The following is a 27,809-nucleotide window of genomic DNA, read 5'->3' on the forward strand; positions in this document are numbered from 1 at the left end:
ATGCAGCAGTTTGGTGAATCTGTGTTTAACCCTTCTATTGTCTTCTGAACACTGAGCTGCAAACAATATCAGACAGCCTTCTGTGTTTGCAATGGAGATTGAACAGAACAAGTCTGTTGCAATGCTGCTTCATGGTCACGGGAGCACAGCCAGATTTTGGTAAAGTCTGGTGGGAGGCCAGTACAACTATGGATGTTAGTAACAGTACGCAGAGTGATCACACATACCAGTGTAAGCAGAGTCAGAATGAGCTCTACCCTGACATCTGGTGGTGAGCTGTGGAAAAGGACTTCAGGGGCTGATCTCATTTGCATGGGCATACCCACCCTGCCTAGCATGATGGGACTGCTTGCCCAAATGATCACTTTGGTTGCTGTGGGATCCCCACTCTCTTTGTTATTGGGGCAGGAGTAATAAAGTGTTGTTATCTTGGTTATGTGAATCAAGGGCAGTAGAACTGTACTTGGCATTTTATGACTGAGGGACTTGCCCTCAACTAAGGAGCACTTGCTAGGCAAGGGACATGGGTTCCAAAGCCCAGTGAATTGAGAGAAGCTTGAGATAGGTATGTGTACTTAGCAGCATGGCCCCCCTTCTGAGGGCCTTAAACACTACTTTAATCCATCCTCTCTCCACTGTGTAATAACAGAGCTGATTTTGACTCAATTAGGAGGCTTGTTATATACTGCAGAGCCAAAATCACTGATACCTAGGTCTAAGCCTTAGACCTACATTGGGCTTGTGGTTCTGAGTGTACCAGTATTGAGGCTCCCTTACTAATAGCTGAAATCACTAAAGTGCTGAAACAATGAGGAGTCTTGTGGCACCTTAAAGACTAAAAAATGTATTAGAGTGTAAACTTTTGTGGGCTATGACCCACTTCTTCAGATGTATGGAGTGAAAATTACAAGAGCTGAAATCACTGAGAGCTGTGTTGGGGGGGCTGAAGACATATTGGTGAGCGGCTAGCAGAATGGCTAGCGGAGAGGAGTGGCCAGCAGGACAGCTGGCAGAGAGGCGCAGCCAGCAGGGATGGCTGGTGGAGGGGCACTGTTAGTGGTGAGGACTGCAGCAAAACCCCACGGAAAGGCGTGGACATTGGCTGTCGGTCAGAGCAGCAGAGCATGTAAGCTGCCCCCATGCCTCCTCCGTCTTCCACCCAGGCTGGGGGGTAAATGCTGCAGATGAATGTCTGAACTCTGGGGGCTGCACTGACCAAGAACAGAAACTGTGGGTGCGGTGACTTTTGGGTTACTGGACTTAAGACCCTGAGGGAAAAAGGACACTGCCAAACTTACTTGGGGGTGGGTCTTTTGCTCATGGTTTGTGTTATGAATCCTGTTTGTGGTGTTCCCCACATAATGCCACATTGTTTCCCTCCTTTATTAAAAGGCTTTTGCTACCCTCAGACTCTATGCTTGCGAGAGGGGAAGTAGTGCCTCTCAGAGGCACTCAGGGGGTGGCACTCAGGGAGGTGGTACTGGGTGGAGGCTCGAGCTGATTTTGCACTGTGTTCTTGAAAAGGAACCCCTAGATACTGAACCTGGCCCTTGTTGCTGCCAACTCTGATGGGCAGAAGGGTTACACCAGCAAATGACAAAGAAGCTGGCAGCTTTCCAGATTTATTGGACTGGTGAACAGTGCAGGGAGAGGATTACATGGCTCAAGAGTGAGTACCAGAAAACCAGAGACCAGAACTGTGCCTTGGGCAACTCACTGACATCATGCCCATTTTAGGATGAGTTTGAGTGGTTGTTGGGCACTGTGCCAAACATGGAGCCATTGCACCCTGTTGGCCTCAGAATTGAGCATGGGGACTGATGGAAGCCAACAGCAGGTGCCATGTGAGGACAGAGAAGTGACTTTGTTGCTAAAACTGGTCCCAGAGGAGGCTTTGCAGCAAGCATCCTGGGGCTGTACTCTGAGGAACTGTTTGATGCCCCCTTCAGGAACAGCCCACCGCAAAGCCTGCAACAGACACAGAAGGGACAGAAGACACCCTTGAGACTGGTAAGTTTCTGTCTCCAATTTAATATTTATTAATACAGTAATGGGAGGGATTTCCACACTATGAACCAATGCAAAAGTTATGAGAAGCAGTAGCTAGCAGTGCATATCTGCTAATCATGACTGGTGTGGAGAAAGTAACTAAGCAAGTTGTGACAAAGCTCCTGCTCTACTTTGGTGGGTCTTGTGCTTACTGGCGGATTTGCTCAACTTGGAGCTTCATGGCAGCCCTCAGCTTATCCATTTTTCTGAACCCACAGTCCAGGTCGACTCCTCCTGTGTCTGACCAGGAATTGGGAGGATTTGGGGGGAACCCGGGCCCACCCTCTGCCCCGGGTTCCAGCCCGGGGCCATGTGGAATGCAGCTGTCTAGAGTGCCTCCTGGAACAGCTGTGTGACAGCTACAACTCCCTGGGCTACTTCCCCATGGCCTCCTCCCAACACCTTCTTTATCCTCACCACAGGACCTTCCTCCTGGTGTCTGATAATGCTTGTACACCTCAGTCCTCCAACAGTCCACGTTCTCACTCTCCGCTCCTAGTGCCTCTTGCTCCCAGCTCCTCACACGCACACCACAAACTGAAGTGAGCTCCTTTTTAAAACCCAGGTGCCCTGATTAGCCTGCCTTAATTGATTCTAGCAGCTTCTTGATTGGCTGCAGGTGTTCTAAGCAGCCTGTCTTAATTGTCTCCAGAAGGTTCCTGATTGTTCCAGTACCTTACCCAGGGAAAAGGGACCTACTTAGCCTGGGGCTAATATATCTGCCTTCTATTCCTCTCCTATAGCCATCTGTCCTGACCCTGTCACAAAGTGTTATTTACTCCTTCTCATTACACAAGAACTAGGGTCACCAAATGAAATTAATAGGCAGCAGGTTTAAAACAAACAAAAGGAAGTATTTTTTCACACAGCGCACAGTGAACCTGTGGAACTCTTTCCAGAGGATGTTGTGAAGGCCAAGACCATAACAAAAAAAGAACTAGATAAATTCATGGAGGATAGGTCCATCAATGGCTATTAGCCAGGATGGGCAGGGATGGTGTCCCTAGCCTCTGTTTGCCAGAAGCTGGGAATGGGCGGCAGGGGATAGATCACTTAATGATTACCTGTTCTGTTCATTCCCTCTGAAGCACCTGGCATTGTCCACTGTTGGAAGACAGGCTACTGGGCTAGATGGATCTTTGGTCCAACCAGTATGGCCACTCTTATGTTCTTAATGGTGGATGATATGCCACCATTGACTTGGCTCACTCCACCCCACCCAACCCCATCAGGAAATGCAAACAGTAAACATGCTTTGAAAATGAATTTACACATTTTTGCTAGGGCATTCCTGTTTCTTAAAAATAATAACTTACATAGCCATGGCTGTAAGTGTGCTACTCTGTAATCACTCAACAGTTTAACAACCTACCTGCAAACAGTTAACTATATGAGGGTGAAAGAGGTGGAAATGTGTTCCATTTACTAATTTAGTCCATTTCAGGTAAAGGTAGTCCATGCAGTCCACAGATGACAATGTTATACTTAGAAAATAAAAACCAGCAGGATCTTATTTAGGGGATAAGACAATATGCCACATTTATTGTGAATACAGAAAGAATCAGAGTAAGCAATCAGTTCTAGCTATAACATTCCATTCACTCACACATTCATTCACCCACACACACAAGTTCTGCAAGGTTGTTATAGTTACCAGCCTAGAAGTTGCTTGTGCCAAGTCACTGACCAGGTGGCCTGGACACAAGGATGGAGCCGAGTCTTGTCAGATGCGCAGCTGATGCTCCTGGAAGTTGGTTGCAGAACCAGACTCAAAGTCCTTAGTCTTCAGGGTCTGTCTTTATAGGGATACATCCTCATGCAAGTCTATGGTACTTGCCTCATCATGCTGTTCTCACGTTTGAAGTGATAGTCAATCACACAGATGGTACAGCAGTGATGGTTTGTTGTTATCTTGTTCTTTGGTTCTTTGGCCCCCCTGTCCTTGGGGCGGTTGGGAGTGGATTCTGGTTTGATACATCTGTGATAGTCTATACCGCTATATTCACCTCTTTTACAGGACTATGATACATTTCATACAAAGTATGCTTTGTGAGGTACAGTGTACTATATTTATAAGAATCACTGATATAAGAATCAACCAATCAAAACCACCTATACTCTGCTTGTAAGAATCAATCGCTTATAAGAATCAAACCATCTGAGATGGATCTGATTCTTATAAAAGAAGTGCACTTTATCTGTTGAAAACTCATAATTTGCTGATCATTATTGTCATGGTAAAATATGTGTGGTAACATTGAATGTAAAGTTATAAGATTCTATGGTATGATATTACTAAGACATGTTCCAAATCTGGAGAGCAGTCACAAGCCAGTTCCTCAGAGACAAAAGGCAAACTGACACTTCAGCCAGGTGTCAGCTAAATCAAATGGACCATGATCTGGTTCAGTGGCCATTCTTCGGCAGAAAAAAGAGTATGGGTGAAAAATCTACATCTTGACAAAAATAGCTTGGGGTTCTGATCCATGCAAACTGTCTGTCTCCTGAACCTCAGCTGGAGATGATTCTCAAAGAAGAGAAAAAACTATAAGAAGGGAGAGCAAATATTCCTCCCTTTATATCTACCCATGGCATCAACAACACCTGAAGAACAAAGGAAGCAGCATTGACTGGGGGAGGGATCCTGACTGAAAGGAATTCAGCCATAAGACAGCTAGAATATCTGGTGAGAGGGATGTTGCTCTGAATTCATTTAGCTTTTAAGTTAGGCATTAGTTGGATTTTATTTTTATTTTCTTGTAGCCGATTATGACTTTTGTGCCTCATTACCTGTAGACACATGAAATCTATCTTTCTGTAGTGAATAAACCTGTTTTATTTTTTAATCTAAACCAATGTGTTTGGACCGAAGTGTTTGGGAAACTCCATTTGGGATAACAGTCTTTGTGCATATCATTTTCTGTTAATAAAATGACAGACTTTATATGAGCTTGTATTGTCCTGAAGAAAGCTGGGCAGTATAAGATGTACATTGCTGGGGGAAAGTCTGGGACTGGGAATTTGCTGATGTTGCTCTGCAGTGTAATTCAAGAGTGGCTGGCAACAGCACTCATACAGTATAACTGGGAATAATTTACATGTTGGAGGCTATGTGTGAGCAGATCAGGAGTGATAGCTTTCACACTGAAGCACTGTAAAGGGCACCCCAGGTTAGAGAATTGTGAACACACAGTTGTTCATCAGTCCAGATTGTATCCTTGGTAATGTCATAGCATCCCTCTTACAATATATTGAAGTTCAGTTTGAAAAGTAATGTTCTTGAAATTCCGCAAGGATTTTTTTCTGTCTTTCTGCAGTGAGCTATTTGGCTTGCTGTGTTCTTCAAATACTTTGTGGAGCCAAAGGTGAGCAATTTCCCCCTGAATGAACTGATGACAGTGAGGGGCTGCTGAATCAGTACACTCAGCCTGAAACTGCATCTACCACAGCTGGAGCTGGATGAACCCAGGCAACGGAAATCAGGGTTGCTTTTGTGCTCCCACGTTATGAACTTGCATGGCCCCATGAAAGAGGAGGAATAATACTTCTATGAATGTGCTTGTGAGGGAAAGGGGCTAACTGATTGGGAGGGGGGTCAGTGCTTGTGGGGGCTTGATTGCCATGCAACCTATTTCTAAATGACAAGATGACATGTGAAATGGGGATGGAGGTGGGGATGATCCACAGTATGGAAGTGACTGAAGTGTCAATTGCTGTACCTAACTGTTGTGGCAAGGCACCTCCTCTGTCCTGCCAGGCTTAACACTTCCCCCTCTAACGGTGATGGGGCCTGGACTAAATTAGCCCCACTCTGGACAGTGTTTGTCTTCCCACTCTGGGTTTATCAGTATTTTCAAAGTAGGTCTTTTGGCAGGTCCTCCTCCAAACAAATTCACAAACACAAAATAAACGGGAATATCTTTTGCTACCCCTTGCTGGGGGGGCTGGAAGGGGAGGGGTGTTGTCCTGTTATTCCCCCTGGGCTGCCAGTCCTTTGCCTAAACCCACATTCAGTATGGTTGTTTCCTCTGAAGGGAGGAGAGCAGCCTCTAAGTGGAGAAACCTATCTCTCTGCTGTCACTATCCCTACAGCAGCTTGTCTCCTCCTCCTCTCTTACCAGAGGATGGTTTTTTAAAGGTGTCAGGTAGCCCTTAATTGGACTCAGGTCACCTAAGGACACCTGAGGTATTACCTTTTCAGCTTATAGTGAAAAGGGCCTTTATTATTCTAGGGCTAATATACCTGCCTTCCACCAATCTCTTGCAAGTCTGGAACCCAATAGGACCATTTTCTTGCAAGGTTTGGAGGGCAGGGTGGCTGAGTGGCTGTGGAGATGGACAGGAATGCTCCGGTGCCTTTCCCTGCAGGGAAGGACACTCACGCTCAACCAACTTGACCTGTCCATGCTCTGGCACTGACTCAACTCCCTGAGCTGGGCCCCGGGTTTCCTGGCCCACCTCCAGAAGTTGGTTCTGGAGTTCTTTTGGCCAGGACTGCACTGGGTCTCTGAGGGATTCTTGAGTCTCCCCCTGGAGAAGGGAGGACAGGGCCTGATTTGCCTTCACACTCAGGTGTCCATGTCTTCTGCCGCCAGGCCACGCAGAGACTTCTTTATAGTGCAGGTAGTCCGGCAAGGAGCACATTGGTGCACGCCTTCCTGCGCTGCTTCCAAGGGCTTCACTATGACCAGCAGCTCCTTTATCTCCATCTGAGAGGTCTTCCAACCAGCCATTGAGTTTTCCAAGCTGTTCTGGACTGCAGCACAGGATACTGCAGCAGGGAGACAGGCCATGCTGTGAGTGATGTGGCAGGAGTTGGTAGTCTTGCAGCCATTAATGATATCAGCTGCTCAAAAAGCTATTTCTGTTGAGCTCTGTCCTCTCCCTTAGGTGCTGCTTTTGTTCCAGAAACTGTGAAGCATGTGCCTGTTCCGTTGCTGAAACCGTGTCCTCAAGCTGTGCAGCCAGCCGGAGCCTTTCCTCTTGCCTCTGGGCATGCCTTTTCTTTAGCCATAAGTCCCCCTGTCTTTAGTACTGGACCTGGTTGTTGTCCCTGCCTGGAACTTCAACGATGACTTCATCACAGAAATGCTCCCTCTTGGAAGGGTCTGTGCAGGCACTTTGGGCAGGCTTGGGTAGCACTGAGAGTTAGCTGTGGAGGTACAAAAGCCAGTAGAGTTCAAGGGGGCCTGGAACAGGGCAATACACCAATGGGTATTTTCTCAAATAACTCAGAGCAGGAAGGCAGAAGTCATTCTTGTGGAATTTCAAGGACATAAAATATGTTACTTTACAATATTTTGTGAAAGGGATGCTTTAGTCCACTGAAGCTCCCAGGACACAGCCTGGTTAATCACAGTGAAAAGTGTAGAGATAATGGTAAGTTAACTGAAAACAGCTTTCATAGCGGCTCTGGAAAATATGCCCTTCCCTGAAATCTGACTGCCTCTCTGTAGTCCCTGCTTCAGGAAAAGTTTGCAGCTATTAGTAAGCCTACGTTTTAGTCATGAGTATTTTTAGTAAAAGTCATGGAGAGGTCACGGGCGGTAAACAAAATTCATGGCCCGTGACCTGTCCACAACTTGTACTATATACCCCTGACTAAATCTTGGGGGAGGGGAACCTAGGGGGCACCATGGGTGCTCGGGGGTGGGGGGAACAGGGGGTGACCCAGGTGCTGGGGGGAGGGTGGCCCGGGACCTCCGCTGGAGCTGGGAGGGCAAGGTGAGGGGGTTGACAGGGCTGGCAGGCTCCCTAAGCGGCAGCTCCTGGAAGTGGCAACAGGCCCCTGCGGCGCCTGGGAGGAGTCGTGGTCAGATGGCTCCATGTGCTACCACCCCCCCAAGCGCCGGTGCAGATGGAGGCAGTGCATGGAGCCACCTAGCAACGCCTCCATGTAGGAGCCGGGGGATGTTGCTGCTTCTGGGGAGTCCCCACCATGAGGTAAATGCTGCCCAGAGCCCTCACCCCCCTCCTGTGCCCCAACCCCCAGCCCTGAGTCCCCTCCACACCCAAACTCCTGCTGCTGCAGGGGGAAGGGGGCGCAGTGGCCCAAGACTGCTTCAGCAACAGCTGGTGTGGCTGGCCCAGGGGCCACCTGAGCTGATCAGGTGGCCCCTGGGCCCGCCACACCAGCCACTGTAGAAGTCACGGAGATCCTGGAAAGTCACAGAATCCGTGACTTCCATGACAAACTCACAGACTTAGCTATTAGCACCTGAGATGGGGTCAGAATTTATGAGGGAATCAACAGGATGCTGTGTTAGCTTCCACAGGGCTTACCTGGTTATGGCTGTGTGCAAACATAGGTCCACAGCCTTCCTCCTCCCCAATCCCAGCACATTGAAACAAAAATTCAAACCCAGTCATACTTGGCACAAATGACTTTGTCACCTATTGACAGCATGGACTACCTCTAACTGAAGTGGACTAAATTTGTAATTGGAACACATTTCTACCTCCCCCAGCCCTACACAGTTCACTGTTTCCAGGTGGCTTAATAGACTTCTTAGTGGTTACAGAGAGGCATACTTACAAGCATGGCAATGTAAGGTTATTATTTGTAAGGAAGTAAGCAGGAAAGGCTCTAGCAAAAAATTTGTCTTTCAAGGCATTCTTTGCTGTTTCCATTACCCAGTCACCATTTTCAACTCCATGTGGTGGTGGGAATGGGGAGGAGGCAGGAACCAAGGTGCCTTGATACAATCTGCCATTAGTGAATACATGTTGCTAGCCAGGGCTTCTCATGACTTTTGCATTGGTTCACAAAGCAAAAATCCCTCCCATTACTGAATTAACAAACTTTATAGTGGATCCAGACATTTACTGGGCTCAGAAGTGACTTCTGTATCTGCTGCAAGCTCTGCAGTGGACTATTCCTCACGAGTGCATCAAACAGGTCCTGCGAGTACGGACCCAGAATTTTCTGCTGCTGCTTCTGTTCCAAAGCCTGCTCTGAGACCAGTTTCAGCACAGTACTTCATGGTCCTCACACAGTGCCAGCTGCTGGCTCCCACCAGTCCCATACTGGATTCTGGGGCCAGCAGGACATCATCCTGGCTGACCTGGTCATCATGCACCACTCTTGGCTCAATGCTGCAGGGACACATAAAACAGGCATGATGTCAGTGAGTTGTCCAAGGTGTGATTCTGGTTCCTGGTTTTCCCGTACTTGTTCTTGAGCACTGAACCCTCTCCCTGCACTGGTCACCCGTCCAGTAAATTTGCAACGCTGCCACCCATCTTGCTATTTGCTGGTATGTGTGGTCATTCCTGGTACTCTTACTAAAGTCCACAGTTGTGCTGGCCTCACAGCAGAGATTCACCAAAATGAGGTTGTGCTCCCGTGACCGTGAAACGGCACGTTTTGCAAAAGGCTTGTTCTGTTTGGTCTCAGTTGCAAACACAGAAGGCTCTCTGCTGGTGTGTTTGCAGCTTGGTCATCAGAACACTTACAGAGCTGTTGCTGTATGCCACAGGGGGTAATTCACAAATGGAAAAATATGCTTTTTTTTTTTTAATCAAAAAATAAAACGTACTTCCTGCAGCCAGCAGAGAAAATTGTTCACTGTGAATAGTTTCCCTAACTTTAATGCTGTGCCTCTCTGGTAAATTCCACAGATGTAGCAACATTTTGGATTAAGAGTCAATCCCTACTAAGTAGTGTTTCATCTCTGCGAGGTCGGGTGGTAGTATTATCACTGATTGAACAGACGGGAAACTGAGCACTAAAGGCCTTGTCCAAGGTCACATAGGAAATCTGTGTAGGAGCAGCGAACGGAATGTGGGTATCTCAAGTCCCTGGCTTGTACCCTTGGACCCTCCTTCCTCTCAGCCTTATACCAGCGGCAGTCCTAAGCTGTCAGCCAAAGCCACAGGAGATTTTTCCTTTGTAAGGAAACTTTGGGTGGTGCTGAGCCAGATTGGCTGTTGTGCCATACCAACATGTCTGGGGTTTCCCTGTGCTCTGGCTGATGGAACGGAATCTTGAGACCACCAGCAGACTAGCTTATAGAAGAGCTATATGGATTGCCCATACATTCCTAGTATCAAAGGACAGCACAAAAAAAGAATAAAAACCGTGTTTGTACCCTGCTTCATGATCTGCACTGAGGGCAGCTTGGGCACAGCCTAGGAATGGGGTGAGAAAATTCAATAAGGTCTTACTTAACACCTATTGAAGTCAGTCAATGGAAAGTCTTGTGTTGCCCTTAATGGGAATTGAGCCAAGTAAGTACACCTGATAGTGAGTGATGTACTGCAGTTGGCTTCAATAACTGTACCCCAGATAATTATTACCAAGTTGTCATGCACAACAACATTAATAATATTTTTCCTTGCACATGAAAAGCTTTCCTCCCTCCAGGTCTGGGTGGCGCTCATGCAGCTTCATCTGTCTCAAGTATTAATAGTTAGCATTGCTTTATGGTCTTCAAACCATTTGTCCAACCAATCTCCTATAAAAAAATCATCAAGCTTCTTTGCAGAAGGCCAGCACCACATTGGTTCTTAGAGCTTCTATAATTGTTTTATATCCTGGCAGCTCTTGCTTTAGTTATTTCTAGGCAAGACCACCTGTTTGGTGACTTAAAGGCTCAGGGGATTGGTAATAGGCTCTTTTAGTCATGGGTTCAATTCCAGCCCACACAGAAAGTTACCACAATATAAACAACAGGGAGACGCCAGCAAATTCCCCCCATCCCCAGCCTTGCACCCCAGTAATGTACCGTCTTACACTGCTGAAGACCTTCTTGAGCAGTATAAGATCATTAATTAGCTTGCTACTCCATAAAAGGGTCGTGGACATACACCAGCCTCTGTAACCTGAGCAGATTACCTAAGTACTTTAACCAAAAACATGCTGATTAGATAAAACATTAAAATAAATGTATTAACTACAGAAAGATAGATTTTAAGTTATTGTAAGTGATAGGCATAAAGGTCAGAACTGGTTACAAAAGGAAATAAAAAATAAAATCATAGTCTAATTCCTAAACTTTATCAGGCTTTATCAAGATTTGAATCAAAGTTTTCCCTCGCCTTACTGGATGTTGCAGGCAGAATTAAGTTCACAGTTCATATTAACGAGAAAGCACTCTAGCTAGGACCAACCCTTCTCCCCAGTTCAGGGCGGTTTCTCTTTGTCTTCCAAATGATCTTGCTTCCAGGTGTTCAGAGGGGGATGGGAGAGGTGAAGTGTTGATGTCATCGTCCCTCATTTTATACTCTCCTCCAGGTGCTGGAAAGATCCTTGTTGTGTCATGGGGGTTAGCCAGCCCTATTGTGTATGTGCTTGCACAACCGCCTTTCATGTGAATTGCAAATCTCTTGCTTACTCCGCTGCTGGTGAACGCCTGGTGGTGGTCACTTACCATCTGGCTGAATGTTGTTGACCCCTTAGTTGCCACTGAAAGCTAGTCTGTGGACGTTTTATAGACTTACAACATGTTTCAGTAACAAACATATAGCAGAACTTCATAACTTCATATACAAGGATGATACATACAGTTCACAGGATAATAAAGTTCAACAGATCATAACTTTTCAAATGATATCTCACAAGGCATACTTCAAACAAAACAATCACATAACAGTGGTGAATGTGGGTACAGTAAAATCACAAGCCTTGGGTATAACTCTTTTGCTATAATTATACCAGCGCACTTCTGCCAGGAAATTTTCCCATGTAGACAAGCCCTTAGAAGCATAATTACAATGTTCAAAAAAGTGTCTCAGGTCAAGCAGAAAAGTGAAATTCAGCAAACCATGAGGTGGTTCTGTTTAGATGACGTATGGAGTCAAATCTTCTCTCTGCATCAGTCAGAGGTAGAATTTGAATCCACATCTTCTACTTCCCAGGCCAGTGCCTTAACCACCAGGCTATAGAGTGAGGGTAAAAATAATTAACCATTGTAAAAATTTATCAAGGGTCATGGGGTGGATTTTCTACTGTCAATTTTTCTAAAAAATATGCTGTAGGAATTATTCTGGGGAAGTTCTATGTTCTGCGTAGTACGGGAAGTCAGACTATATAATCACAATAGTCTCTTCTGGCCTTAGAATCTAGAAGTCATTCTCATTTTCTCTTTGGCCCAATGAGTATTTAAGTATTTACACACCGTGGAACAGCTTCAACAGGAGAGATTGAGGACCTGTTATTCTGAAATAGGCTATAGCTTGGTGGTTAACAGGATCACCTAGGCAGTAGAAGATGTGAGTTCAAGTTCTGCTCCTGAGTGGGCACTCAAACCACATCCTAAGCTAGTGGGTTAAGTTTATAAGGGGATGCATGTAGGTATGCACACATACATTTTGTGAAGCTGGCCCTGAACATTTGTTCCTAGTTAAAATTTACTGGGTCAAATTTGTGAACAGTTTTGGATTGACTGAAACTGCATTTTTGGGCAAATAAACAATTCATCCAAAAATGTTCATCCCCTTTACTCTGAAATGCATAATTCACTTACCTAAGTCACTTTTGAAAATGGCACTTAAGAGCCTAAATTGCTTAGATGCTTTTGAAAAATTTACCCTTCATGTATATTTCTGTATTTATACAGATTGTACTAAGGATTATCCCAACTCAGGATAATTATTTCTCATCCAAATGGAACCACCCCATAATACCCTGAATTTCAACTTTTCTGCTTAGCCTACGAAGGGGCAAAAATACATATAGTAGAATGTTTGCCAAGAAAACTAGAAAGCAGACAAGTATTAATTGTGTTTGTATTATTCTTGGCCTTTTTCTAATAATCCTGCTGATGGGAAATATTTAATAGTCAGTGTTTATTTTTGATAAATTGATATTAAAACAAAATGTTATCTTTTTCAGTCCCAAATAACCTTTGAAGTAGAACTGGTAGGATGGAAAATCTGGTTCCTGAGCAATCTTATTTATTTTTAAATATTTTAAATCAAACAAAGGGAGAAAGAAAAACAATGCAGAAAAAGGTCCAAATTCTAATCAGAGTTACACTGGCATAAATTGCACTCAATAGAGTTAATCGGGAGTTATACTGGTTGAGATCAGAATCTGGTCCAAAGTCTCCATGAAAATGAGCACCATCATGGAAGCTAAATAACATAGACTGCCTGAGAATATAGCAATTGCTATTGCTATGATTGGTATTTTGACAGCAGTGACTGCTAAATATACTGTATATACAGCAACACAAACTAGGTGCTGTTGGAAGCCAGATGGTGTATTATTCTGAGCTATACTTGTGAGCATTTCTGTTCAGCTGTTGAGAACTGACCTTTAAAAGCTACATTAATTATGAAAGAATGGTTTTTTCAAAGTGTCAGAGTTTATATTACAATTTCCTATCAATATATTGTGCTCTAGAGGAGCGAGCATAGGACTGGTAATCAATGTCATGTTTGCATAAGGCTTTATTAAAGATGTAGTGTTACCTGTCTGGTTATAAATTGGTAGGAAAATAGCTACAAGTGTAATCAGGACATTGGGGAAAATTATATACTATTAAACTCCTCTTCTTGCATCTCAGTTTAACTCTTTGCGAGAGGACAGGACAGAGTTCTGGGGGAAACATCCTGGCCCCTTGAAATAAATGGCAAGTACTTAGTATACAAAGAGATTGTAGTGTAGACATAGCCTAAAACTAAGTTAAGTTAAACCGCTGTTGTATATCCACACTATGCTCCTTGTGTCGGCTGAGTGCATCCACAGTAGCGGCTCTTGCATCAACACAGAGAACAGTGCACCCTGGGTAGCTATTCCCCTGTGCAACTGGCTGCAGGGGGTTTTGGGAAGGGTTTGCAATGCCTCATGGGGATGGATTGAGGGTCACATGATGCAGGTGTCTCAATCCCATCATTCTATGGGCATCGTACTAGGTTTCTAGCAGCTTTTCAACTGCCCTGGCAACGTATGAGTCAGTCATCTGTGTCAGAAAGCATGGATCCTGCACTGCTTTTCAGTATTGTGCTGTGCGTTATGAACACAAGAATATAATAGGAGCTCAACAGGGAAGCTATTTACCACCACCCTGACCCCAACCCCCTCCTTGTAGAAGTGGTGTGTCTGCGGCTCCACACTAGAGGCGACTATTTGCCTCTGTTGCCTTCTGCTATGCCTGCTGGAGGTCTTTGACTTTTACACAGCACTGCTGCGTGTGTCCCTATCATAGCCCTTCCCCTGAACAAGTTCTTGTAGCTGGATTCGAGCTGTGCCTGCCCAGCCTCTTCTCCCCATAGACCAAGGAGATCCACCACCTCTGGTGTGCTCCAGATAGGGGCGTGTACGTTGCATGGAGCTGGCATTCTCAGCTGGGCAGTTGCTATGTGAGCGCTCCACACTGAGCAAAGAAGAAGAGCAAATTCAAAATTTCCTGGGGCTTTAACAGGGGAGGGGTGTTCACCTGTGTACCTGGCTACAGGGTAGAAGAGTTCAAAACGATGACCAGAGCGGTCCCAGTGGGCATTGTGGGATACCTTCTGCAGTCCAGTTAGGGAGAGGTAAACAACATAGTGTCAACACTGACATTATGTCCCTCTAACTATGTCGTCCTAAGCTCTACGTCTCTTGCAGAGGTGATTTTATTATGTTGGCATAGCAGGCAAGTTAAAGCATTGGGAGGAGCATTGCAATGTGTACACCTCCAGTTAGGTCAGCATAAGCTGCCTTATGTCAGCAAAACTGTGTAGTGTAGACATGGCCTTATTCAACAAGCTAAGCATTTTAAATATTGTTTGAACTACTTTAAAAATACTTTAAAAACCTTATTAGTTTTACTAATTCGCTAAATCAAATACAATAAAGGGGATTGTTCTTTTTAAAATTTTACTATTCTTAAAAAAGGTCCCTAGATACGATTAAGTACATAGCACTGAAAAACATTAAGGGTCTGGGAAACCAAAAAAGAAAGGAAATGCAAAAGCTGTCCTTATCTCGACACACTGGCCCAAATTAACTACTGGGGTAGGCAGCTGCAGCCACTGAAGTCAATGCACCTTGTTACCACAGTATGTATTGTATCAAACATCAGGTACATTCATATTCAGAGATCCTGGCAATATCAAGGTAATGTTAGAGTGGATTAAAACTCTATTAATGTATATATTGGGTTTATCACCAAGGCAGCTGAACAAAATATTTGTCATAATGTTGAGTTTATTTCGTATAAATTAAATCCTAATGATGTTTTAAGACAGTGATTTTAGTATTTGTTAGATAACACATCAGAACTAATTGTCTACAGATCTCATTTTTGTTAATTAAACCTACCTTAACTGGATTAGAATCACACAAAGAACACTTGAGAATCAGAGACTGACGAAGATTTACGGAGGAGCTATAATATACAGTCAGCTGTGTGGGGAGATATTAAGCTCAGCAGTTAAGGCATAAATACTTCCTAATCCCCAAAAGAAAGAGCAAAGGACTAAGCAACACACATCAAGTTACCAAATAAGGCCAACAACCAAGGAACTAGCACAAAAAACAACCACAATTTGGAGCTTGTGTTTGCAAAGGAAATCCTGTGGTCTCATTATTCTCAGATTGGTTAGATTTATGCAGTAACATCCTGACCCCAGTGATGTCAATGACACAGCTCCCAGTGACTTCAACAGGACTGGGATTTCACCCATGACATCTATTAATTTTGGAACTCATTTCCCTAAATCAGAAATGTTCTTTGTAAGTAAATACATATTTTCCCATCTGTAATGACACTAGGGACACATATTGTGGGGAATATTAACAAAGCACCATAAACACTTTGTTGTCTCCTAACTTCTTTTGGTTCTTTAGGGAGAGCCAGGACCTCGAGGTCCTTATGGTCCCATCGGACTCCCTGGTGTTGGACTTCAAGGACCTAAGGTAATCATCAATAATACAGTACATTTCCTATCATGATGCAGTCTCTATGTGAATCCTTTGTAATATATTTTAATGAAAGTTAGCTTGAGTTTAATGTCATAACAAGTGAGTTATTATTATTTGAAGCTGAAGAGCATATAACCAGGGCTTTGGAGCGGAGCACAGAGCTGGAGCGCGGAGCAGCTCCGGAGCAGTGGAGCTGCAGGTTTTTGCTTGGAGCTGGAGCGGAGCCAAAGCACAGCTCCAAAGCCCTGCATATAACTTTAGAAGTTTACACACTTGCATAGGATGGAGGTAGCTGAGTTGCCTTTCAGCCATCCCAAAATCTGATTATAATCTCACCTACAGCAGTAAAAATCAGAAGTAACTCTACTGAAATCTGTATAGACGAGATCAGTTTCATGGCTGAAGTACACATGGTTTGCCTCCAATCCTGCACCATTATGCATATTTATGTAAAGTGTATAAATATACCTTGGCTGCTTTTACACACAATATATATTGCCAAGGACAAGGGAACTAAAAACTTGTTGGAGAATAAATGACTGATTTCTCCCATATTTCTTAGTTGGGAGATGGAGATTCTCTGCTATTTTCTCTCTTATGCACCAATTCGTTCCTGCATCTTGTTTGAACCAAACATTACTTGTGGTGCTAATTCTTCAAAAACTGCTTTAAGTCATGTATCTTCTGTACTGTATGGACAAAGGCCCAACGCCTAGAACAACAAAGCTGTAAGGTTTTATTGCTCTTTTCCCTGCGTCCTTGGAACTCATGGGCGTTTTCCATGCTGTGGAACAGTGTGAGGTGTTGGAATGCATTCAATGTGTGCTACATGAGGGCTACATAATCATTTTGTAATCTGCCCAGATGAAGGAGCAGAGCGTTGTTGTGCTGCCTTTGGAACATCCCAGGAGGGAAATTGTGGCTTAGGGAGTCACAGTGTCCCTCCCAGGCTTCATGATGCTCTATAGAGGAACTACACTGCACCAGGTTTACACCCAGTGTGGCATATGCTGCCCAATGTACTGGAGTACCCATGCCAACTGTCTACTGCCTTATACAGAGTGGGGGATGTAGTGGCTCTGTGGCACCTGATACTCCCTGTGTGCTGGCTCTGATGGTACCATGTACTGGTGCATGACTATAAGGAGGTGCCTGTTACCCCCTTACTGTGTTGTCATTAGCATGTAGGGTAGGCTACAATCTAGCCCTAAGGATAAACAAAGATGACTTTTTATGCTCCTAAATTATATTTCATATTAACTGTTCATTCAAAGATGCTAGTGGTTTCATTTCAGTGCCACCAAGGGACATTATATGGTGCACTATACCTCACCTATGAGTAAAGAGTAAAATTTTCAAAAGTGCCCAAATGAGTTGGAAGCCTAAGTCCCAATGAAATGTAGGCTCCAGAGTGCTAAGTCCCATTTTCAAAAGTCACTTAGTCCCAGTCACTTGGGTACTTTTGAAAGTCACACTCTAAGAAAACAATAAGTAACATCTCTGAACTTCCTTCCCAATAGGGTGATAGAGGCCAGGAAGGAAGAATTGGGCCTCCAGGACCTATTGGAATTGGTGAGCCAGGATTAACTGTAAGTGGACAGGACAGTTCGGTATAATGTGTTAGAAATTAAAAACAATACAAGACATCTAAGTGAACTTGTTTGATAGATGATGGTCATATTGACTGGCACACTCTGTACCTGCTGCTGGGACAATGAAAGTGAGGGGATGTGTTAGTAACTGTTGCAATAACAACTGCACATGGCAGAGCTGAGCCAGGAGCCAGTGCCATCTCTAAAGAATATGAAACTTAAAGAAACATTTGATTGCCTGATCCCAGCTAAATAGCCTCTTAGGGCCTGATTTTCAGTAAGACTCTAGGTGTGAATTTGTATCTGTGCTTCTCTTCTAGATGATGTTAAGGAGAAACACACTTTTTAGAACTGTCTGAAATAAAAAATATATCTTTAAAGAATCAAAAGTTGGGCCATTCCTATGTACCTGTGTGTCACTTAAATACGTCAACAACACTGCTGGTCTGGAAAGGTTATTTAGATGCCACATATCTTTAAATGTTTCTGTGCCACTGTCAGTCTCAGGATCTTAGTTCCTGGTTTCAAACTAGTTCTTATATTTCTTTGGTTATAAAGAAAAAGAAAAGAAACTTGTAGTTGGTTAATTTCCTTGCTAAATATTTCCCCATAGTCTCCGCTTAACCCAGAGGTTCTCAGACGTGGAGTTGGGACCCCTCAGGGGGTCGTGAAGTTATTAAAGGGGGGGTCACAAGCCGTCAGCCTCCACCCAAACCGCGCTTTGCCTCCAGCATTTATAAATATATAAATATATTAAATAAATATATATATTTATATATATAAATATATAAAAATGTGTTAAATATATAAAAAATGTTTTTAATTTATAAAGTGGGGGGGGTCGCATTCAGAGGCTTGCTGTGTGAAAGAGGTCACCAGTACAAAAAGTTTGAGAACCACTGGCTTAACCACCACAAATCCTCTTCAAGATTCTCTGCTGACCTTATTCTCTGTAAAGCCTTTCCAAAACAAAGCATGTGATAAGCAACTGTTCTTGAATGCTTCCAATATCTTCCTGGTAGTCAGTGCTTTTAACTAATTCATGTAGATTTAGGTGGTTCTCTTCACCAAAGAGTTAATGCCCTTTGGCATCTCTATCTGGGCACCAAATATATGGGAAGAATTATAAAAGAGGTTACATTTCCGTTGTTAAAAATCACAGAGATAGATTATTCATTTTACAACCACAAAATGACCTGGGTGGCAACAATGGTGAATCACTAAGATTTCATTCTAATACCATTTTCATTTTTAAAATCAGCTTGTAACTGGAACAAGTTGAGTATTTTTTTTCCCCACAGAAATCACAGGACCTTTACACTATGCTGTGGTCATCCTTAAAAACTCATCAATAGCCTTAAATAACTAAGAAAGGCTGAATTCTAGGGAAGTGTAAAGAATGCTGCAAATAGAAAGTTACTTCAGTGTTTATCTAAGGCAAAATTGGCTATTCTTTTTAAGAGCAGCCTCTGAATTTCTATGCTTTGCCATTTCTTTTTTATCATTTTATCATTCCACCATTTCTCCAGTAATCACTCAGAGATAATAATTCCTGTGTTGACCTCAAAAATGATGCTATAACATCACTTGATTAATGACGCCATAGACACTTCCAAGAATAGCAACTCTCTTCCCCTTTGTCTTCTCACAGAGTAGTTCTTCTGGGGAAAACATAAAAACCTTTCTTTCAGTAACTTGGAATGAAAAATACTGCAGTGGCAATTATGAAATATATGACCAAGAATACAAGCTAAATATTGTGGAAAATGTTTGTAAACTTCTCTTAATCATAGAAATGTAGAGCTGGATGAGAACTTGAGATGTCATTAAAAGTCCAGCCCTCTGCACTGAGGCAGGATCAAGTAAACCTAGACCATCCCTGACAGGTGTTTGTCCAACCTTTTCCTAAAAACCTCGAATGGTGGGGATTCCACATCCTCCCTGGAAGCCTATTCCAGAACTTAACTACCCTTATAGTTAGAAAGGTTTTCCTAATATCTAATCTAAATTGCTCTTGCTCCATATTAAGCCTATTACTTCTTGTCCTTCCGTTGTGTTTTACACTACCTTCAGTAGACATGAAGAACAACTTATTGTCCTCCTCTTTATAAAAACCTTTTATGTACTTGAAGACGGTTATCATGTCCTCCCTCGGGCTCCTCTTCTCCCGAATAAACAAACCCAATTTTTCAATCTTTCATCATAGGTAATGTTTTCTAGACTTTTAATCACTTCTGTTGCTCTCCTGTGGACTTTCTCCAGTATATCCACATCTTTCCTAAAGGGTGGCACCCAGAATTGGGCACAGTCCACTAGCTGAGGCCTCACCAGTGTCGAGTAGAGCGGGCCAGTTACCTCCCCTGTCTTACATACAACACTCATGTTAATACACCCCAGAATGATATTACCTTTTTTGAAACTTCATCATTTTTGACTCATTCAATTTGTGATCCACTATAACTCCCAGATCTTTTTCAGCAGTACTACTACTAGCCAGTTATTCCCCATTTTATATTTGTAGTTGCGTATTTGATTTTCCCTTCCCAAATGAAGTATTCTGCATTTGTCTATGTTGAATTTGTTGATTTCAGACCAAATCTCTGATTTATCAAGATTGTTTTGAATTTTAAACCTGTCCTCCAAAGTGCTTGCAACCCCTCCCAGTTTGATGATGTCAGCAAATTTTACAAGCTGACTCTCCACTCCTTTGTCTAAGTCATTAATGAAAATATTGACTAGTTCCTGACCCAGGACTGACCTCTGCAAGACCCCACTAGATATGCCTTCCCAGTTTGACAGAGAACCATTGATAACTACTCTTTGTGTACTCTTTGTATACAGTCTTGCAACCAGTTGTGCACCCACCTTATAGTAAGTTAACTTAGTCCACATTTCCCTAGTTTTCTTATGAGAATGTCATATGGGACTGTGTCAGAAGCCTTACTAAAATCAAGATATATCATGTCTATTACTTTGCTGCCATCCACTAGGATGGTAATCATGTCAAATAAGGAAATTAGGTTGGTCTGGCATGATTTGTTTTTGATCAATCCATGCTTGCTATTACTTATAACCCTATTATCCCCTAGGTGCTTACAAATTGATTATTTAATAATTTGTTTCAGTATCTTTCCAGGTATTGAAGTTAGGCTGACTGGACAAAAATTCCCTGGATCCTTTCAGTTCAATATTTTTTAAAGAGAGGCACTATGTTTGCCCATTTCCAGTCCTCTGGCCCCTTACCTGTCCTCCATGAGTTCTCAAAGATCATCGCTAATGGTTCTGAGATTGTTTCAGCTAGTTCCTTAAGTATTCTAGGATGAATTTCATCAGTCCTTGTGGACTTGAATACATCTAACTTATTTCAATATTCTTTAACTTGTTCTTCCCCTATTTTGGGTTGCATTCCTTCCCCTTGTTGTTAATACTAAACTGTGTTGAGTATATGGTCACCATTAAACTTTTTAGTGAAGAATGACGCAAAATAGGCATTGAACACCTCAGCCTTCTTGATGTCATCAGTTATTAGCTCTCCTTGCTCACTAAGTAGAGGACCTACATTTTTTCATCTTTCTCTTTCTAATGTATTTAAAGAATCTCTTATTACCTTTTATGTCCCTAGATAATTTTAACTCATTTTGCATTATTGTCTTGTGCATTATAATGCCTTTATCAAAACAGTTGAGGGATCAAATTATGCTAAGGGAACTAAAAACATTAATTTTATTATATATGTAGAATTGGGGTTGTATGTGTTAAATAGAAACTAATTTATTCTATGTATAACTTCCACAATTAATTCTTCCATGAATTATTATTCCTTTAGAGTTGATGGTAATAAGCATTCAGTAGTACCTTTAAGAATAAGTTCTTTGGGATCAAAAACTGTCATTTACTATGTTTGTAGAATGCCTAGCCCAGTGAGGCCCTAACCTAGCCAAAGCCTCTAAGGATTACCAGTATACAAACAATGGAGGTAATTACAATAGCTTATACTAGCTCACAGTACAATACACTGATTTTTACAGGCACAGAGCCATCCAAATAAATGATGTGATTCCATTGCTGATTCTTCCCCTTACAGAAGGGGGAAATAGAAAAGATCCTGAAACCTCTGTAGGTCACACTATATATGCAGTAGTACTGTAGCTGTGTTGGTCCTATGATATTAGAGAGACAAGCTGAGTGAGGTAATATCTTTTATTGGACCCCCTTCCATTAGTGAGAGAGGCAAACTTTTGAGCTTCATCAGACCTGAAGAAGAGCTCTGTGTAAGTCTGAAAGCTTGTCTCTCTCACCAACAGAAGTTGGTCCAATAAAATATCTTTTTTTATGTTACTCACCCCATTGTTATGTAACTCATCAAATAGTGGCTGCTCCACCATGTTCTAATTGCTTGCTTTAAGTAGGCTGTTGCAGAATTTCTTGTAGCCCTTGCAGTTCTCAGCTCCATGACAGATGGGATGGTACTGGTGTACTTGAAATAGCATAAATAAGGAAATGTCAGTTGCACATGCCATCTGAAGCTGTTCTTTCTTTTTTAACATCAGGGGCCTCGTGGTCCTGAGGGTGTACAAGGTGAAAGAGGGCCTGCAGGAGAAGGCATTCCAGGCCAGAAGGTAAATGTTACACTGAAATTCTTAAATACTGTGACTGTGGTTTTCAAAAAGTGCCTAAGTGATTTAGGAACACAATACTGAAAGTCAGTCAATGGGGCATAAGCTCCATGACATTTTAGGTGCTCCTTGAATATTTCACTTTCTCTTAAAAAGTTTAAGAGTCCTACCAAAAGAAATTTCACCCTTGCCAAAATACAGTAATAAATTACTGACCCACTTAGTGCTAAAGACTATGTTAATAAGAGGTCTTATCATGGTAGCACTGGTAAGTTAAAAAAGTATCTTTTGAAAAGCTCTTTATGTAAAATATAACCCATACAGCTGCTCAGTACTGGAGGGAACCATTCAGAAGGCAGTTTGATCCTTCTTGCCACTCTGGGAAATTCTGACAAGGATTATACAGTTGTGACTTAGGCACCTCTGTATTCACACCCTACACATTATTGCAATAATATTTGTACCAAACGTGCCTTATGAGATATCATATAAAAGCTAATAATGTGCAGGTTATTAATATAATTGTAAAATATGTGCACTTATGTTATATGTGGGGTTATGCATTTCTTCTGTCTGATGTTATTAAAATGTATTTGAACCAGACAAATCTGGGCTGTGGGTAAGCAGTTTTTTCCAGCCAATGGAAAGTCTGGTGTCTTCATCCAGGCACAATCACAGACACTTGGCAATGACAGTAAATTGGCACAACAGGAGCTTCAGGGACAGATCACTTTGAGTTATAGAAAGCACTAGTGGGGAAGAAACTAGCATGGAACCTTCTCCATCAGACTCCATGGCACCTTTCCTCACAGCAGCAGAGCATTTTAAGGCACTCAGGTTTACAGGATAAGCAGTGACAACCTCTCACTGCTCTGAATAACACTCCAGAATGTTACAATGAGTCTGTATGGACATATACCTCATTATAGCCTATCATCAACATCAACATATTAAAATAAAACGTATGAGTGTGCTGATTAATAAATATTTTTCTGAAACTAAAACAAACCCCCAAATATTAGTGGTGGAACTTGAACTGAAATCTCACCTCCCAGTCCCATGTAATCCTCTTTCTGCTCTTTTGTACAAGAGCACAAAGTATCATGCTAACAGATATTTTATTGGTTCCACAATTCCCTGGTGCCTTAACTGCTGAACAAAGAGGATTTTCCTCCCTATAAAGGAAAAGATGTCAGACAGTCACATTGTGTGCACTGGTGTTACAACAGTACACTCCAAACTGCAATGTTTAAAAGATGAAACACCCAGAGTGATCTAGTCTCCCTTCTGTTATTGCTTTCCCCTGTCTTACTCTATCTAAACCTGAGAGTTATTTTAAAGCCCTTTCAAGTTACAATAGTTCTATCAGAGTAAATGCAAACATGGTGGTTTCTGAACTGTAGCTAAGCTACTTTCCATTGCGACAAATGACTCTTTTGATAGTGTGTCTTGTTTGAAGAAACTGTTTCCGTGCAGACATTGTCTATTGTGATTTTCTGTTGATTTGTGTTAGAAATTTAAATGTATGAAGTCCTAAAGCCAGTTAACTTATACCAATACTATATATTTCCAGGGTGAAAAAGGCATAGAAGGCCCAGCAGGTCCAATTGGAATAGCAGGAGAATCAGTCAAAGGTGATAAGGTGCAGTAAATAAGATTTTATTTTTAAATCATATCTGTATGATTTATAGTTAAAGTAATTATTATTTAATCCTTTATGTGTTCTAGAAATAGTATGTAAATATCTTAGAGTTAGATATGGACTGAACTATTATATGCTATTCTAATACTATGACCATGCCCCTGGTTAAGACTATTGATTGATGACACATTGGGCTCAGTCCTCAGCTGCAACCAGGCTGTGCTGTGTGCAGTTGGGAGTGAGGGGGAAGAAGTTGACAAAGGTGACTTTACCCCACATTTAAGCTCCCAAATCCTGGAGCGGGGCAGCTTCTGGTGCTATTCAGGGCACCTTTCCATCATAGCATGCAAGGGGCATTTCTGTCAGCCAGGGATCGCTGGAGCAGAGTCCCTTGCTTTGACCATGCCCCCAACCTCTGTGCAAGGACTTAGAATGCAAAGTCTGCATTGCCAGCCCTGTGTCACTTGGGAATCTCCAGGAAACTGGGTAAGATGCTTTACTGTCCCATTGCGATGCAAATGGACCATATTCATGATTTTCCAAAATGTGTGTTGAAAATGAGGTCATCTACCAGCAATCAATGGGTCTCACCTTTTCAAAAACAAGGCCACTTTTTAGGCATCCAAATGTGTATTGAAGAGCCTATCTTTAAGTTCTCTATTTGGAAAATGGCCTCAGAATCTGGTGTATGGTATTAATTAGCCTGCAAACACTGAATTCATCTCCATCTGCTAGCAAAATAAATTCAGCCAAAAGCCAGACAATAAATTCTCTTAATTCCTGAGAGATCTCAGTGAGACACACTGAAATCACATTGTGGCTACATTACCACCACATGCCATAGTTTGTCATGGTGCTCTACATAACATACTTTCCCAACACTCAGAATTAACTGTTTTTACATGCTAGATTGTAGAATTTATCAGAAATTCTGATTAGAAGACAATGTGGAACCACCCTACCTCAGTGGGAGATGAGAGAAGGATTGTGTCTCTGGGAGCCATAATTTCTCCCCAAGCACCCCACTGCTTAGGGGGAGTTTGCAGCAGTCCACATTATCTTTTAGGATATCCCACCTCCTCCCTGCCTCTTCAAGGCAATGTGTTTCCCAAGCATAAGAACTACAATTGTCCCTTGACTTTCTGCAGGGGAAAGTTTCTTGCATCTTTCCTCCCACCTCATGTCCATTCAAATGCCAGGGATAATCTGTTCCTATGTCTGACATTTCCCATGCATAGCACTGAAAGTATTGTAAGGTGCACATATCAGTGAAGTTTTTCTTGTCTGCAAGTTACTGGCATTCAGGGCAGAGTGTTATATTGGAAACTTGGTTCAATAGTAACAAATGCATATAATAGGAACTGCAAAAATAGTTTCAGGTATTTTAAAATATAGTTGAAAGACAATTACTAGCTTGGCTGCTCAAACCACCATCACAGACTTTAGTTGTCTGTGACATACTGCAGAGGTCTTCTTTCTAGGATGTATACTTCAGTCTGCTGCTTTCTAATTCTAATTCCTTTGTGGGTTGGGTGAATGCAAGTTTCAGAAAACTTCTCACTGTATGCATTGCTATGTGAATTACTCTTATTCTTTATTAGAACAGAATTTTGTTAACTAAACTTTGTTATTTGAGTTGGTGGAAGAGTTATATTTTCATTTGCTTTATTTTCCTTAAAGCTGAAGTCTGTGAATTATTCAGACACATTTTCTTAGTGACTTCATGTTCCAAAGATTGGTGTTACTATATATATTGTTATTAACACTGAATTAGACATAACCAGAACAGCTCTTTGGAAAAATAATGGCAAAGCTAGCCCAGATATTCTGTATCCCATGACCTCTCTTCATGGGTTTTTCTTTTGGATGTTTTGCAAGTTAATCTACATGGTAGAATGTGAGGAAACCATTTCAGACCTAAAAATGATGGTGTTATAAATCACTGTGATTTACATGTTGCAAGGTTTCTCCATGCAGGGGGAACGGGGCCCTGAAGGACCACAAGGACCTATTGGACAACCTGGAATTGGCAGTCAAGGAATCCAGGTAAATCTGACATTAAGTTTAGTTAAGAAATACATTCAGTTGAATGCCTAGTTTTGGCATAATATACTCCATTATTATTAGATGACAGGAGCACAAACTAAAACCCTATTAGCTTTGTTTAAGTAAACGGCTGTGTCACTGATTTCAATAGGAAAAGGGTCAGGCCCAGTCCTAAATTTTGGAGATGTAGCAAAATTTAGATCCAGATCTAGATTTCATACTTGGCCTAATCTCTAATTTTTAATGCCTAGAGATTCAAAAAACACCACTGTGATTTGTACCTTAAAAATACCAGACAGGGCCCAATCCAAAGCTCACTGACATCAATGGAAAGACTTTGATTTCAATTGTCTTGAGATCAAGCCAATAGAAAAGTGAATTATCTGGACCAATCCATGCAATAATTTGCACAGCAGACTTCCTAAGATCTCCACATGGGATGATGCAGTAGGGAAGATTTGTATAGGGTGCGTGCTCAGCGCCTCTGAAATGCTGATTATTTAAGAGGCCTCACAATGGACACCGAAAAATTGATGCATCTAAAGTGATGAGTCCCTTTTGAAAGTGTAGCCCTATCCTCTCAGATGCCAGAGCATAACTTCCCACTGCACAGGGTTAGGCTGAGGAGACAAAAATCCTCACCCTGGCTTTCCCCACCACTACCCAGGGCAATCCCTGAATTTGGGGTAATTCAATGAAATCCACCTGTGTGGGGCTGAGGGAAAATTGAGTAAGGAACTCCTGATTTGGCCTTAGAACAGCCAGCCAGTTAGGTTTCTTTCCTTCGGAAGATAATAAATTCATTTTATTAACCTGGAAAATGAACCCATGGAAGTGTAGTTTTCATTAACTTCTTCCTTCTTTTTTTTTTAAGGGTATCCAAGGTCCTAAAGGTATACCTGGGCCAAAAGGGTCTCGAGGCATGGGTGTGCAGGGTCCAAAGGTAACTTTCAAGAGAATTGCAATTAAAAAAAATTATTGGCCACCTTGAGGGACAAGGAATATATCTGACCAAAGTCAGACATCCTAGTGCTTTTAATATTCCATTGTGGAAACATTGGAAAGAAATCAGAGCTGTGCATTTTTAGACCACAATCCATATTTGGTCTTTGTAAGAAAACTCCCATGATAGTGTGCTCTGTGGGTGGAATAAGAACTGAATGTTTGGAGCTTGCTCTCAAGTACTCAAACAGTTTTCTACTGCGGAAGAACACACCTCATAAAAGGCAACACTGGCTACCAGAGTTTAATAGTATATGAAGTAGAAATGTAGAGATTTCTGACTGATATATTTGAAAGATTCTGAAGAAGAAAGCCACTCCATTTTAACAGCCTCCATTACTGGACCTCACCATCACATTGTTTCAGGCTAGCAGTTCTTTACTGTTTAAACAAATACAGATTTTCTTCATCAACCATGGATTCAAGTCATATTTCTTTCATTTTGATATATTGTGTGTTGGTTTTGTGGTATATAGCCACTGTATGTAAATGTCATACTCTACTGAGAAATTCTAAACTAATGGCTCTCCCACTGTGACCTCTGGTGATTTGCAGAGAATTTGCTGGCCACATGATGCTGGCTTTTATTCTTCTTTCCATCTGATTCTCCAGCCCTCCATCCTCAACATGGGAAAAGAGTTCAGAGGTCTGTAGCATTAGATGAAAACACGAAGGGAGAAAAAAAAGTCAGCCTAGCTACATTTACAAGGTGACATTGCTACATAAGTGGAAGAAAAATAGGTGAAACAGGAGCCACCGTCATAACCAGAGCCACTAGCAGGACTGGTACTTCAGGAGAGGAATGTTCAGGGGCAAAGCAGCTAGGCAGGATGGGCAGGGGAGCAAGAGAAATGGCAGGAACAGATGAAATAAAAAGCAAAAGTAGACATTGTGATTAACTTCTTCCGCAAGAGGACAGAATGCTTATTTTATTGAAAGCAGCCTGTTAAATACTTTCTGGACATTATTTTTGCATGTAAGCAATTGCTATAGTTGCCATAGGGATGCTG

The 27,809-nt window shown here is 42.3% G+C and overlaps 1 protein-coding gene across 2 annotated transcripts in view; it reads left to right on the forward strand.

The window, feature by feature from the left end:
* The window catches only part of COL28A1 (collagen type XXVIII alpha 1 chain), a 118,152-nt gene that overhangs the window by 25,689 nt on the left and 64,654 nt on the right, over positions 1–27,809 (forward strand). For both annotated transcript variants that reach the window (XM_073333869.1, XM_073333870.1), the window contains exons 12-17: positions 15,827–15,895; positions 17,422–17,490; positions 22,044–22,112; positions 23,683–23,751; positions 25,729–25,797; positions 26,672–26,740. In XM_073333869.1, coding sequence (XP_073189970.1) covers positions 15,827–15,895; positions 17,422–17,490; positions 22,044–22,112; positions 23,683–23,751; positions 25,729–25,797; positions 26,672–26,740 — 414 coding nt within the window. The remainder of the gene's footprint in view (positions 1–15,826; positions 15,896–17,421; positions 17,491–22,043; positions 22,113–23,682; positions 23,752–25,728; positions 25,798–26,671; positions 26,741–27,809) is intronic.

Source organism: Lepidochelys kempii, chromosome 2 (genome assembly GCF_965140265.1).
Source record: "Lepidochelys kempii isolate rLepKem1 chromosome 2, rLepKem1.hap2, whole genome shotgun sequence".
Classification (NCBI taxonomy): Eukaryota; Metazoa; Chordata; order Testudines; family Cheloniidae; genus Lepidochelys; species Lepidochelys kempii.